Here is a 16,448-nt window from a genome sequence, read left to right on the forward strand (position 1 = left end):
TAAATTTTACTATAATCAAATCCGGGATGAAGTGATTATTATTACACGAATTATTTGTATTTTATGCACATTGTTAAAATGACACTACGTCGTTATTATACGCACAATACAGACACCTACTGTTTCTAGGTATCTCAGTACAGAGTAACATTAAAAATAGCAGGGATCCATCTATTTAACTGCGTTAAGCAGACTTAATCTTTTACTTACATCATGTACAAAGAAGATTCGTGTATAACAATTTTTCAAACACAAATCTATCAAAGAATCGATTAGGTTAAACTATGAGTAATAGTAGTCTGAAACAGTTGGGAGCCATGGCCCTTTCGTATAATCGATTTAAATGCAATCTGCCTACAGTAAGCAGTAAAAAACAAAATAGAGAAAATTACAGTAATTTCAATTTCTTGGTCACATTATGTACTATACGTATGCAGTTTTAAAATAATTACTTTTGAAATTATTTATCATAATGTCCCTCTTCATTTTCAATTTCTTTCCGATTCAGATTAGTATTTCTTGATGAAACTATTTCCTCAGAGTGATAATCTGGACTTACTACAAATCTTTGTTCACCTACATTTCAATATCATCTGTGCTGCAATCTTGAAAATGTGGAATTTTTCGCTCAACTGTGCAAAAGATTGTTTCAGTATCAGGTTGACCAATCATGATTGATAGTTTCAATAAGTTTTCTTTACGCTCTTTAGGGTCATATGCGAAATATTTTCTCGTGCAGAATATGTTATAATAAGTACACCCTTTGAAATCATATTTTGTGCTTATCATTTTTCCTTTATCTACACTGAAAAGCAGGAATCGTAATACCATCTTCTTGCCATATCGTAATACCATTAAATAATTCACTTATCCGTCAGCTAGTCAAAATACATTCTCTCCAACTCCACAGAACTAACTTTTTCTCTTCCTCATTTACCCCTTCTACACCTTGTTCTTTGTTCTTCCGAATTACCTTCCTGTATATGCATTCCCGAAAATTACAATCTGCAGAAATTCGAGTCCGATGTCAGGTATCTTCTGTCTCCTCAACTTTCAACTCATGCGTGATACTAAGTTCTATAGATTCTAATGCCTTTCGCGTTTGGGATTTCATAAAAAATACCTCGGGTCCATGGCTGAAATTAAAGAGGCGCACTTAGAGGGAATTTTAACCTTTTTGTAAAAATGAAGTTTTTGCCTTGTAACAGTAATTTTTTCTTAAAGTTTAAATTTTTCCTTAATTCCATTCAGAGAAAGTGAATTTCCATTCACTTTCTCTGAATGGAATTAAGGAAAAATTGAAAAGGGGAAAAAAATTCGAATAATCGAAGTTTCAGAGAACCGGAATAGACTTTACCGAAAAACATGCAGAGTTTTGCAAGAAGTAATCAAAACGAATCGATCGGACTGAAAAATCATAAAAATGTCCTTAATAAAGTATTACCTTGCATTCTTAACCAATCAAGTTCATCAAAAATCGGACTACCCTTAACATTGTTTTCCTATTATTTTCTGAGTCATCAGCGAAGAGATAAATATGAGGCTTTAGCATGGTACTTTATAGAACAGACACGGCAACAGCTATTAAGAATCATAACTTATCTGATAGAAAAAATCTCATGTAATCTTATATCTGTAAAAACCAGGACGACATCGGCTACTTGGACCTGATTTATGTAGATACTTAGTAGGATGTATATCTTGGTGAAAGTAAGGTTACGCATTGCTGTTCAAGGTATTAAGCAGCAATTTGTTATGAAAAGTTCATGATATGTACAGTATATAGTAACATAATTTCGATGAACTGGAACAGTAGATAGCAAACTCCTGGTTGCATAAGTTTATAGCGTGGATGATGAATCAACACTGTTATTACAAAAGTAACTTAGCTAATCACCCTAATAGAAGAATTGGTCGCACTGAATACCAGAAAATAAAAGGTAGAAGAAAGTAGGACAACTAACGCTCTGAAAGTTTTTTTTTTTTTTTTTTTTTGTTGTAAAACGCGAAGTCTTGAAAGTTAATGGAACGCTTGTGCCCGTGCGTTCAGGTAATAGGCAGAAGATCAGAGACCGTTAGTCTAATTACATCTCTGACCGTGAAAGCAAACTGCGTGCAAAAGGCGGTGTATTGTGGATAAAGATCGTTATTCTTGATAGTATTAATTATCTTGATGGATGATGTCTGCCTGGCTCGTGAAATCGTTGAAGACGACGTACCCGCAACATACGGAAAAAAATATAAAAAAAAAAGGGAATGAGAGCAGAACGAAGAAAGCTGGAAAACAGATATGTAGGGGGGGGTTACTGTAGAATGCAGTAGGAAAAAAATCTTAAATGCGAGATGAAGCTGTGAACTGAAAACTGTGAAATTGATAGTATTTTTCGCCCAACTTAAGTAAAACCATATCTCATTTGCAAAAACAGTTAATCTGTAATAGCATGTGCTGTTGGATTATAAGCTACTTGTTTACTATGATGTAAAAGGACGGATAAAACAAGTTGAGGAAATTTCTACAGGCATTTTATGAAGGAAGCCAAAAGTTCTGTGGAATGAGTTAAGCCATGAGGCATCGTTCGTTGCTTGTTCTTGAGATTTCCTGATTGCATCGACTTCTGTGCGCCAAATTTATATATATAAATCTTTATTTGTAAAAGAATAAGAGGTTTACCTCAATATGATACGTAAACACTTCCGTTGATACTCTCCAGAAATTAAAACTAATATAACAAATATTAAATAACAGTAAAAAATAAATTGAAAACACTTAAATATAATCAATTGAACACACTTAAATATAATCAATTGAACACACTTAAAAAACAAATTGTTTTTTTAGTTAATTTTTAATGGCGTTCAATTGGTTTTTTAATTGCGTTAAATTGATTATTTTTAAGTGTTTTCAATTACACACATAAAAACACACACACACACACTTATTTCTGTTTCGTTCTAGAATTTAATTCCTCCTATTTTCTCCGCCTCAGGTTGTTATAGTCTTCTTTTCAGTTTAGGTGCTAATATTTCCTACCTGTTTAGTTGTACGTTTGACTTTACGAAACAGTAAGTTCTTTTTATTATTTTCGTTTATTTTTACTTATTTTGTTTGATTCTCTGTTTGGTCATCCGTCAACCGCGTGCTTGTTGATAATAGTATTTTTGTTTCGTAAGTGCTTTTAGCCTTAACCTTCTCTGTTTGCTAAATTATAAATTTAAAATCTAATTACTGTTTACGTCAGGAACAGAGGTCTACATGTTGCCGGTTTTTCACACAGTTTCAATGGTTGACTCCTGATAACAACACCGAATAATACAACAATATGACTGTGTATGCGCGCCGTGGTTTCGCTTCTTCCTCATCACTTTTACACAACCTTATACAGGTTACTTTAATTTAATTCACATTATTATAATGTGAATGGATGAGTGCTGCAAAAAGTGAATACAACTAAAGCATTAAAAGAAACATAAATGAGGGGCGGCTTATGATCTTACTGTCTTACTTTAATTTACATCATGTTCTAGGTGACATGTTGGTAATGCTAACGCAACCTTTTTTTTATGCTTGCCATTCTTTCTTTATTTTGTCGTTTTTGGAACGCTGAAGAATTCTCCATATAAAATTAGGGGTTCTGGGACCTCCCGGGAAAAGGTTTAGAAACTAATGCCGCCAAACGATCCAGATTTTCAAATTTGGGGGTTTTACAAAGTCTTAAACAGTTTTGAACGACTTTTTACCTTCTGAGATCTCAAAAAAATATATATATATTTTTTTTTATAATTTTCGCTGCTTTTACTTTTGCCACTTGCTCTACACTCTCGCTTCTTTGTAGCAGTGTGTTTAATAAAGCTGCCTTTCCCCCTTATTTGATACTTCAATAATATCTCAACATAAATAGTATGCGTTCTCATTCCTCAGAGATCATTTTAAATAATGGCGTCATAAGCGCTAATTTGACATTTGAAATTACAAAAGTATAGTAAATTGAACAAAACTAATTAATGAAACTAATTTAATAGGTATTATTTATTTTTTATTCAAAATGGTTTGATGAAGAATTCCACAGTAAAAGCATGTTATCATATTTCTTATTGCGGTTTTTTTTTTTTTATTGTTTTATGTCTAAGACTGCATGAAGGTCCTGAATAAGCCATGGTTTTATTAAACATTTTAATAATTAACTCAGCGTTGTGATTGGCGAACGCTTCAATAGATGAGTCACAAATTCAGTATTTAATGGAAAAACACTGATAGTATGCACACACCTATATTTGATGCTAAGAAAATTCCAGGTCCTGACACCCACTGAAAAAGACCTGAGTTCAAATCCAGTCAATGACATAGGGAATTTTTATGTTTGTTTGTTTTTTGTTTTGTTTTTCACAACGTGGCTGTTAATCGAGGGTAGCAGGAATTTTTTTTTTTTTTTTTTTTTTACCCTCCTGGAAACTCGAGTTTTTCGTCTAGGAAACAGCAAATCACCAGAGAACACGCGCAATTTACTGACATTATATACGGCGCAATATGGCCTAAGTTGTTGATGCACCTAAAACCCTACAAGAATAACAACCAACCAACCTGATGGCATTTCTCCACTTGTACTACAAAATATGTGGTCCTGTTTTATGTTGTCTTTTTGCATTTTCTTATTCCACTGGTGTTTTCTGTCCTACGTGGAAATTTGCTCATATCCAGCTAGTTCCTAAAAAGGCTGAAAAATTCCTTCCAATTATCGCCACTCACTGAGCTTATATCTCCATTAATCTTTCAAAAGTAATGCGGAAATTCATCAACCGCCAACTCTATTTTTAAACTTTCATTTCTGATCAGTGATCGCCGATATAGATACTGCCAGTGTTAATCCACTGGTGATATATTGACTTATGTTCATCTTTGACGAATTCGAAAAAACGTTTACTGAAACGCAAGCATTTGAACTTCATATTTTCAAAGCTTTTGAAAATATCAAATTGTATGATAAATAGCACACTCTGTAAATCCTATCTATAGTTTTGCTGATGATAGCACACTCCATTCCGCTTTCCAGGGTAAGAAACCTCAAGCCCTGCAGAATCTGCTTTATCTTCTAGAATCCATAACGAATTCGTTAAATGCGGATCCCCAAGTCATTCCCCTATGGAGCGAAGAAAACAGCTTCCCTTGACAATAGGTACATCTTTATATTGATCCCACTTCAGTTTACTGTGATCACTGTTCGCCAGTAATTCCTTATTTGAAGATTCACATATCTGATAGATTCTTACTGCTAACCAGGTCGAGAATATTTCTGTCCCTTGTATCGTCTCTAACATCTTGATATATAAAGAAGCAGTCAACCATTGAAAAAAACCATTGTAAGAAGAAGCAGTTATCCAGAATAATGACTACGAGGTAAATAATCTACAGGTTCCAGTCAATCTTTGAAAAATTCAAGTTTTCAGTATTAAGACTTGCTGATTTTCTTGCCCATTCTGTTTGCCTAATCTGTAAAGATAAGAAGTTCATTATGTTTATCAGAGTCATCTAGTATATAACACGTTGTTATTCTCATAACAAGGGTTTATGTCACACCATACTAATTCAATATGGTTTGAATAGAAAGTTGTTGTTGTAGGATTTTAGGAGCATCAGCGACTTAGATTATACAGCACCGCATAATATTATGCCCGTAAATTGGGGAGGGGCTCTTTAGGTAAATATCGAAACTGTTGGCACAGAACCCACGTTTATAAGCCATGTTCGTCCACAGCACACTGACTATTTGAGTGTGGATTGTTATTTAATCTTGATAAACAACTATTAGCAAAATCCATCTTACTTTTAAGATCATTCAAACTTCTTTCAAGAGATATCGCTGGCATTGTAAATGCCTAAACTTAAATGTTGAAGCAATTTCTTAAATAGTTTTGGAATATGTACTGAGCTGTCTTATCAGTAGGCTGTTGTTCTATCACTTCTAAGAACATCATGCTAGCTTTCTATCCTTCCAAATATTTTCAGTAGGGTATTCAGCACTTTAGTGGAGCATAGACCACAAATTCTCTCTCTGGCATTCCAGGGAAGAAGATTTATTTTTATACACAAATGATAAGAGTAACACTAGTCATTCCAGGGTTAATTTTCGGACGCAATATTCATCCAGTTAACATGTTCTTCAATTGCTAGAATCATTTCAAAGCGATTAAATAGTGGACATAATATTCATCAATCTGTTATCTAGTTTCTTTATTTACAAATATAAGTGTTTCCCAAGTGAACTTTGCATTTCATGAATTTTTACATGATGAGTATCTTATATAAACCTAAAAAAACGTAAATTCGTCATAGGAAGTCTTATACTTATGTCTATTCGTCCTTCCGAGTTAAGTTACGTGCTAAGTGTCTTTGTCAACTTTTTTTTCTGTGTAATGCAATCAATTCAGTTGGTTGATAATCTGAAGTCTATTTTGGTAAACAACTGACTTCAAATATCCTCAGATACAAATCGAGGAATAACAAATCGGCTCTTTGGAGAACCATTTACCTACATCAGGTCATCCTTTTTCTATCCCTGATGTTTTCATCAACTGACTCTCTTACTGCAAAGTTGAAAGAAGAAGAAACATACTGCAAGGCACTGGATTCAAAAATCCAGTGCCTTGCAGTATGTTTAACAGATTTATTAAAAGAAGTATTCAGCTAAAATTATTTATCTATGAATCCATGAACAGTCCATTTAGTCATATTGTAATCCGTGGATCGGTGAGAGAATAGATTTTCCGCCCAGTGGAAGATTCTCATCACCCTAGATACAGTAATTGTGTTTGCTATGTGCCTAACGCCACAGAACTAGATAAGATCTCAACAACAAACTGCTAAGAATATCAAGGTCCTTTGGTATTGCTGTTTTTACCGTTGGTATTGAATAATGTAATTATTATTAAATTTTTCTCTGGCAACGGACTTGTTTATAACATCCTGTATATAATAAACGAGTGTGCATACACATAGGTGAAAGTGCCTGTTTTGAGAAAGATTAGAGAAATGTTAGTTCGAATTCTGCCTTTAGCATAGGCGTCGACGTTTGATTTTTTAGTGGGAAGAGACGAAATAATAAGTAAATTTTCTGTTTATGCCCCGGGAAGACCACACGGTGAGAGGAGTTCACAATGCAATCTGATAAATATATATTTTTTAACTATTAAGGGGTCGATACACTTATATTAAAAACTTTATTTTGATGAATTTTAATTATTTCTTATTTATTAGTTATTTTTAGAATGCATTATGGAATTTTCGGTAAAATATCACCATTTCTCAACAAGCACACTCATAATATATATATATATACACACACACACACCTCTCTGCTAGCCGGATAATTCATTACACTGTACATTCACTGTATAGGCCTATATTACTGAAACTTTTACTAATTTCATCTTTTGGAGAAATGAAGGACTCCATTTCTGAAAGCGTGTCAATGTGCTATAGATTTTAGCCACCAAGTCGTAACGACCTCATTTCACTGATGTGATCTTGACCTCATTCTATTGTCAAGGGAAGAACCTTGTGTGAAGATGCCGTGTTCCACATAAGCGGTCAGTGTACGTCGATGAGGAAATTGTCTGAGAGGGAAAAGTTGGGGTTAGAGCTGTAGGCTTTCTATTGCTTGTGATACTTCAAATATCCATTCAGTTTCAGTTATTAAGCAACGTCTGGTCTTATATTCCAGTCCATAAAACACTATATTTAATAAAATATAGTCTATTATGGACTGGATTATAAGATAATACGGTGAAAATAAATTTAAAAGATTAAATTATTGAATGATAAATTAGCAAATGCATCTGAGCTGGGCCTCATCGGTTGACACTGGTCACGATTTCTGTCCTTCCACGCCCTGCAGAAAAGGGTTGGGTTCGAGTTTCATTTGCATATGGGAGGAGCTTTAATGGGCCTTTTTCACACCCTGGCTGAGTTTATCAGTCTCGGAAAAGTAGTATGTGGTTTTTCTTCTCCCAGCAATTCAGTTTTTAATCAAGAAAAAAGTCAATCGACCATAGAATATGCTGAATTTACAAACATAATGTACTGATTCTTTAACCTTAGTTGCCTTTGGCATAAAAACAAAACAAAAAACTTGCGAGTACCATAAAAACCTCTCAAATCCACCAGCTCTATTTGCCTGTAGTCGTAGTTTCGAGTTTCAATCATATAGATTCAGTTACTGAAAACCTCACATTGATCAGTTGATAAAAATTCCAAAAAGCAAGTTATTTACTTTGTCTCTCACTTTTCATATTTTCTTTGGTTTTTCTTAGTCTGCTGATTGTGATTCCGTGGTAACGTACATGGTCACTCGTACACATGCTGTGTGATCGAATTTGGTCGCTGATTATCCTGATCGTAAAGAAACTAGTCCCAATGAAGTTCCACTTTTCACCGCGTGGCTCTACCTTTTCTTTTCTTTCTTTTCGATTTCTCCTTTTTGTCCTCCTTCATTTCCACAGGTGTCTCTTTTTCTCTCTCTCTTTCTCTCTCTGTGGTCTGATTATTTATTGTTTTTCTGAAATGGAAATTTGTTATACATTCCCTTTTTTGTTACGTTTCGCGAACTACTTTTCAGAGCAGAACACATAATTCGAAGGGAAAAAAAATCCTCTTTTATGTCAGACTTGCTTATTCAGCTTTTCGTGTGGAGTTTCTCTGGATCTCCGTGACTGTTACGCTCCGTTGAGCCATCAAGCACACTTTCTTGGCTTTTTCATTTCTTCAAATCATTAACTCAGCACCCAGTGTACTAAAGAAAATAATTTCAACGCTCAGTCCAGCTACGAAACGACTTCGTACGTATTAATATTGTTTGTATAGTTTAATAACCTGTTCGTCGTGTATTCCGGCTGATACGTTGAGAGGTATGCGAATTTCATGTAATGGAGCCTCTAGTATACCGACATGAAGACAGAACAGTGTAGTCAAGGGCCGCGTGCTAGTCCGTACTGGGTACAGACCTACTTCAAGGGCAAGGTCGCATTACATGAAGTCGATGATCTCAGGTTGTTCCCACATTATATCCGACGACCGTTAGGTCAGTTCACATGGAACTGGGTCAATGGCATCAAAACTATGAATAGCAACCAGGAAAAAGAGTCGGTGAAGATGTCAGCTAGAAGGAAATAGTCTCGCGTCCACCGCCCAGCTGGTGAACGCTGCATAACTGAGCCGTTTAGTGCACGTAAAGGAGAAAAGAGAGCAGGCCTTTCATTTAAGGACATTACTATGTCGTCCGCATTGTAATCGGCGGGGACGTCGAACTTTTAACAGTTGGTGAAAATGAATAATACGAATCAAAAATGGAGTGAATTATAACCAGTGTAACTTTCCGCTCTATTAGCTAACGGAGTAATGTTAGTTTGCAAATGCTGAATAACCTCCTATACCTAAGTGTGTATCTGATCTCTTTCCAAGTTTATAGAGAGAGAGAGAAAGAGAAAGAGCAAGACACCTGTTGGATTGCGGACGAGTGAAGGTCGCAAAATGGCAGATCGTCTAACCTTGAATAATAGCGAGTTGAGGTTATCCCCAGTAGTTTTTGCCAGGATAGTGTTGGAAATATGCCAACAGCCTTTGCAGTGTCATCTGTATTTCCTGTTTTATATAATAACTGTTCCATGTGTTTCAGCTCTGAGAGTAGAAGCTATTTTAACTCTATTCAAAGTTATCGTCTTCCATAAAAATTCACATATTCTTTTGTCTCTTAACCAAATGTCTCGTTTTAAATCATTCCATCTAGAGTCCGTTTCCTGTAGTAACAAAGGGAAAAAAAATATTACCATAGCGGGTTGTCTATGCCACATTGACAAGTCGTGTAGAAATCATTAATCTGTATTTTGTACTCTACAGATACAAGTTCCGGTGCAATAAATACAATGTATTCATTGAAAGTGATGAGGTGCCAAGAGAGTGGGCTTTTCGCATTGCTATACGGAAGTTGACGTAATCCTGTGAGCACGTCCTGAATGACTTATAACGGGTGACACTGCTTTTATTCTGGCGTGGGTTGCCTCGTTCTAAACGTTGTATGCATTTATAAACTCATTTGTATGGTTCAACATATCATTATGGGCTGAAGTCCTCTAGACATCGAAACAGGTTAATGAGGCCGCCGTAGCCTAGTGGTCAGGCGCGCGGGTCCATAAGTACACGTGCCTTGAGTTACCGGGGTTCAAACCTGTGACTGCTGAATACGGTGCTGTTTCTTGTATTCTGTCTATCTTGCGAACTCCTCTGACCGTTTGGTCGTCCCGGAGTATAAACAGAAAATTTATTTATTATAAGACTTATCTAAATAAATAAGGTATTTCAACAATCATTAGGCATTAATGATTGAAAATATGTAGAGGGCAAATATTATCAAATATTATTTATCTGTGAGAATACGCACCGACGTGTGTGTTACAAAATACTGTATTTTATAATAACTATATATTTTTATGGTCGGTACATTGCCATCTTTAATAGAAGTTAGCTTTATTACATTAAATGAGATATTTGCGTGTCGGTTCGAAGTCATGAATAGGTATGTGTGTTATTTGTATACACACACACACACTGGTGTATGTATGAAACTTATCTTATACTTACCTAACTCACACCATAACATTTCAAATAAGATTTGTCAAGAAGTACGAAGATGACGAATTTAATCAAAAAACTAAAATATTAGTTTCTAGGTCTCCAGGCATGAGGCAATGAGCCATTTGTCTTGGAATGAGTAATGTAGTGATAACTTCGTTCAATGAAACGCAATAATCGAAACTGGTTTAAATGTTTCACTTGTCTCTAGTCAACTAGAAACCTAATTCCGAGATTTGTATTTATTAGGTTTTTTTTTTGTTTTTTTTTCCGCACTAATATACATAAATGGGAAAATTCAGCGCAGCTATGATTAACATGCAGAAAGTGTAGTATTTTCTAACGATAACACTGCATATGGAACTGGCCATGAGTTAAATCGGAAAGAATGCTACCGTTTTCGGTTTAAAAAAAAATTAAAATAGTGCAGCTCCACTTGCGGCAAAAAAAAAAAATAATAATAATAATAAATAAGTATTTTAATAACGAAGTCTGAAATCTTATTGGTACCGTAATTGAGTTGGCACTTCAAGTTGTAAACTTTGGTTCACGAGCTCATAGGCAGATCTCCGTAATCAGTTTCGTTCTAATGCTATAAAATGTGAGCTTGAAAGTCTTTAGAAGAAGAAATTACCATACTTGGAAGGTTGAATACTATTGAACTGCTTTATTTGAAATTGTGAAGGTTAATATCTCAATATATTATTGTTTCTGAATGATCTGATTGCTAAGCTTATGTGATCAAACTACTAACTGACCCAGATTCGAATTGCGTTTTTGCGTAACATTATTTGCTTTCTATCAGTACTGATGTGGACCTGTGAACGTTTTCCACTAGGAATTTCACATTCTTTGCATGAAGCGGATCCAGGAAAGGCTCGGGAAGGAAGGGAGTCTAATGATTATCTCGATTCACTGATTTTTACAATTAAAATATTCTTCATAATTTCTTCTAGGCATAATGAAATATATTACAATCGTCATTTACTAAAGGTGTGCCAAAGAATATTTTATCTAGTTTCTATATCATCTTAAGGGGGTGCGTTTTTTATTTTATTTTTTTATTTAGTGTACAATTTAGTTTAATTTGTGATGACAGTGCGCAACCATAATTATGGTTTTGGAATGTTTCCCACGAACAACAGAATTTCCAAGCTGTTGGGTCATGGGGTGCTTTCATGATGAGGATTGGCTTCATGGAATGTGTATAGATGCCGAATTCCTAATTGTCAGCCATGCGTAGCCATTTTTCAGTTAAACGGAAAAAAGGCATTTATAGATCATTACATGAATGCTGCAAGTTAATATCAGTTTTTAGAAAAACGAATAAAAAAATAGTGAAAAAAATTTCAAATCTGAAAACTATTCGGTTGCAGTTATTTTTGAGTTCAGAGAAATTAAAACTAAATGAATGGTGCAAGTATGGGGGGAGGTGGTATTATTGGGTATGTTAAACCGTTCGCAACTTGGCAACCAATATTTTTGAATCGAACTTTTTTGATGTTTACACTTTGGAAGTGACTCTAGACGTTCCCTGCAGTACTGCTATGTATATAATGTATATAATGAAACAATTAGAAGTCAGTGAAGCGGACATTTTCGCCTATGAAGCTGACACATATTTGAACAAGTTATATTTTTAAGGTGTAGACAGGTGTCAGTGCATAAGGTAAGCCATTAGCTCCCTGCCATAAATAATCCGTAGATGGCTCTAGCCTGATACCCCCTCCCCCACTTCCGACGAAATCTGAACTCCCGTCACATATTTATTTGCACATTTAGCCATTAAAATGTGCTATCAATACCATTAAGAGATTCATAAAGGTTTGAATATAATATTAATGATAAAATAGCCGTTGTAAAGCTCTCACGGTTAGCACATCGGCTATGATTGTCGTCTTTCCTACCATTTTGGCTTGGGTGTAAATCCCGTCATGGGAGATATTTTTATTGCCGTTTTGTCGCAACGTCACTGAGTTAATCAGTATCGGGAAAGGGTTGCATAGTTTTATCTCCTGACAGATTGGCTTAAGAATACACAATTAACCGCCAAGGCAAGTAAGGCTGATACCTCATAGCCTTACTTTCCGTGACGGTTAACACACACATACACACACACACACCAAGCAGCTGCTGAAAATACTGAAGGTAACAGATTGATATAATTAAATTATTATATATTTCATTCAAAACAATTGTTTTTTTTATTATAGAATTTATTCTTTATATTTCTCGTCAGTTTTTGATCATTACATGAACTATAAAATCATCTTATATGTTGCCCTTCGTTAATGGACGTTAGTCTTCTTTTACAAATATAATTATTGTTTTCATGCTTAAGAAAGTTTGTTAGTCGCTGTACCTTTTAAAATCAAACGGTGGTATCTGAAAATTAGTAATAAAAGTATGGAAGTTTGTGAAACCTCGATAGTTTTAATTTACAGAAGCAATTTCTTTAATTGTAGGAAGAACAAAAAAAAAAAAAAAAAGAAAGATGTAGATATATGTATATATTTGGTGCACTTAATATAACAGTGAGCATACAAATAAATTAATAATATTGTAAGCAACACTTAAGACTCGGAAATCATAATAATAAAACATATTAATGAATAGTGCTAGGGCAGAGTACGACTGTGGACAGCCGTATTTTATATTTGAAATATATTAATTTTAACATCTGCATACAGTATAATTTTTACATTTTAGATAAATATAGCAAAAAAAAAAAAAAAAAATTGCACTAGCTGCCATCCTAACTTTTCGAATTCTGCTAAGAGAACTGCTCTTAGTATTTCATCATCATTATAAGCAATTCTCTCTCTCACGTGCTATGTACAACTGTACATCATGGCCTCATTGGCAGCTATCCCAACACGTGAACTAGAAATTTTCCGCATGGTAACTCATCAGTATGTAGACTTATATGGTATGACAGACACGCTTTGTAAGATAAGTCATCTAACGTCCAATTATTAATGAAACCATGAAATATATACTGTAATAATTAATAAAAAAAAAAAAACCTTAGGATGACTTTGAAAGAGTCCTTACTCACTTTTCTGAATTATAAATTTCTGTTACTTCTCTTTTCTCCATCGAGGGTGAATCAAACGACAGTCAACAAAACACAGAAATCAAGTATTTGTGAAATATATTTTAATAAAATATATGGTTTCTTTAATTTACATTTCAGAGATAAAAAATGCTGTACAGTTAGATAACATTATTATTTTAAAGCTTGATACACACACTGACAGTGGTCTTATGCCATAGTACAATAGTCTTCTTTCTCTTTTTTTTTTTTCTCATTGTCACCATTTTCAGGTCGCTGCAGTATTGCTATGTACACTATTTACAACTGCACGCCTGACAGGTAGGCTCCAAGACCTACTTACAGTTTCCTAGAGTCTCTTAACCCGGGACAGACACGTAACTATGGACTTGGCAAACCAGGATATGCGAACAAGATTTCCCTGTCTCTTTTCACAGGCCTCTCACAAGACAAAGGAGAGGGGGAAAGGATGGAGGGATTTTATCCTTGGCCTATCGACTAAGCAGGTTATTAGACATTACCCCACCAAGTTTAAAGACATTGCAGGCTACTTAAGGATTGGTACATAATACTGAAATATTGTTTTACTCTAATCTATAAATTAGGGAGTATTTTAGCTTTTATTATTAGTACACTTACATGTTATTAGAACTCCTTCTCAGGATAACTTTTCAGTCATTTTTGCTTTCTCCATTACATATCTTTCACTTTTACAGAAATTAGGTTAAGAGATTAAAAACAGGTTTAAATATAATTAAAAAGTTTACAATTGATGAGCAGGTCATTAAAAAAATTCAAAAGCTATCTCCCTAGTCTGCATTCAATAAAACTAAAAAAACCCGCAAAAGTTCGTTATATTCACGCAAAGGCCTATTTATCTAGCCATTCTAGCTAGCAGTATGCACCCCCTAGGCTATTATGCAATTGTCCCCAATTCTGTGTCAGTTTCATAGACATGGGCTACCAGCCAAACCACGTATCGCATTTCTAATGAGTAACCCCTTTCTTCACTATATACGGACTTTAAAAATATTACTTTTAAAACATCAGATGACAAGTATTAGAAAATAGTTTGAGTTGTTAAAAATTTCCTGATACTACTGAGATATAACCTATTAAAATTATGGTCGCTAAGAAATTTAGGTAAAGCCCACATTTATCAGCGCATAAGAGCGATTACCATTTGACCTTACTTGCGAGAAAAATGTCTCGTTGACTTTGAAGAAAAATCCTGGAATGTCTAACAGCAACTTTCTGTTTTTATTGCAGACTAGGGCCAAGTGTCCCTTATCGCTTTCCATTCTTTGTCACAATCAGCAGATCGGCCCGTAGATGCAAGTGAAAAATGTCATGATTACACTGAACACTGTCTCAAAGACATCCGTAGTCCAAAGTTCTGAGACTGTCAGAAGCACCTACAAAAGTCTTTTTTTTTAGCTCGAATGAAGAGGACAGTCTACATTACAGTCTTAAAGCGATGGACAGCCTATTTCTTCTTGATACCGTGCCGATAGATAATCTGCGGAATCTGCCAGTTGGTGCAAGATGGCATGCAGGCCCTGGAGGTGGTGTCGGAAGGCGGTGGCGAGATGCGACGTCTGCTCTACGATGCTGTCGCGATCTGTCATCACACTCTCGAAATCACTGTCATTGTCCTGATCAGATGTAGAACCGGAGCTTCCAGTGCTCCCCAGCCCATCGTCGGATATCGTTCGGAGAGGAGTCATCGGTAGTTGCCTAGGCGACGACATGCCACTCCGGCTACTCATGCTGCTAACGCTCCGCATGCTGCTGACGCTGCTCATTCTGCTCATAGCACTCATGCTGACTGGGAACAGAGCGGCAGTAGCAGATGGTCCCCACAGTAGCTCGTTCTTAATATCCTTCAGCATCGAGTAGAAGCTAAACAGATCCTGGTGGCTGAGTCCGGGAGGAGGTAGGTGACTCTGTTTCGTTTCTTGAATATCCATGTCACGCAGACGAGACGGAATGAGCACTGTGGCATCCATGTTGTTCACCGCTTTCACAAACCGATCGATCGCACTCAAAACTGATTGCTGAGAACACATGAACCGCTGTTCGCTTGGCCTCGGCCTCCTGGTGTTCCTGTTTACCTCGTGCCTAGAGGTAGGCACACTTCCCATGAAGTGTATCATCTCCGAAAAAAAAAAAAACAGCGAAGGTAATCGCAAGTTCCAACACTGTTTGCACACTTTTCGTAACTGCGCGCTATGCTTGCTGCTCGCCGAGTGCCGCTTGTTATATACGTATTGTCAGGTGTTTTGTCGGCAGAGAGGGAGGCAGCACCTGTACCTTAGTCACCGCCTTGGGCGATTTTTGCCTGCTCTCCATTACAGAATTGAAGAGTGCGCATCGCCTCTAGCGCGGTTTACGCATGACGTCAGAGGAAATTTATGTTCTGTGGCTTCCCCTGATTGGACGAATGGCATGCAGCAGTTAGCGAGGAAAACTGTTGTTGGTAATTTTGTTGGGCAGTCCCTGAAACAGCTGTTGTTTGGGATTGTACTTTTACGGGGGAAATAAATTCATCCCTCTACAATATGTTTTTTTTTTTCTTCACTTTCTTTTTTTATGTGGAAAGTTCCATCTTTCTATTACCATCTAACCTTGAACACATAATTCGCACTGTCTGATTGGCTCATTCGCCCGCCGTTACAATCTGCTGATGCTAGCCGAACAGACCGAAAAGGAACTTCAGTCTTTTCAGGCAGACCGTGTAAATATTTCGAAGAAATCGCAAGTGGCAAACTTTCC

General features: G+C 35.9%; 1 protein-coding gene across 1 annotated transcript; it reads right to left on the bottom strand.

Annotated features, from left to right (window-relative positions):
- Positions 1-13,760: 13,760 nt before the first annotated feature.
- On the bottom strand, positions 13,761-15,912 carry LOC150084197 (mid1-interacting protein 1A-like). The gene has a single exon (XM_090375925.1). The coding sequence runs from the start codon at positions 15,827-15,829 to the stop codon at positions 15,143-15,145; it is 687 nt and encodes a 228-aa protein (XP_090232051.1). The 5' UTR covers positions 15,830-15,912; the 3' UTR covers positions 13,761-15,142.
- Between the last annotated feature and the right edge of the window lie 536 nt (positions 15,913-16,448).

The sequence above is a fragment of the Mastigoproctus giganteus genome, chromosome 6 (genome assembly GCF_048544385.1).
Source record: "Mastigoproctus giganteus isolate SK-2022 chromosome 6, ASM4854438v1, whole genome shotgun sequence".
NCBI lineage: Eukaryota > Metazoa > Arthropoda > Arachnida > Uropygi > Thelyphonidae > Mastigoproctus > Mastigoproctus giganteus.

Coding starts and splice junctions, on each gene's coding strand:
- LOC150084197 (XM_090375925.1), bottom strand. CDS start 15,829: ATGATACACTTCATGGGAAGTGTGCCTACCTCTAGGCACGAGGTAAAC.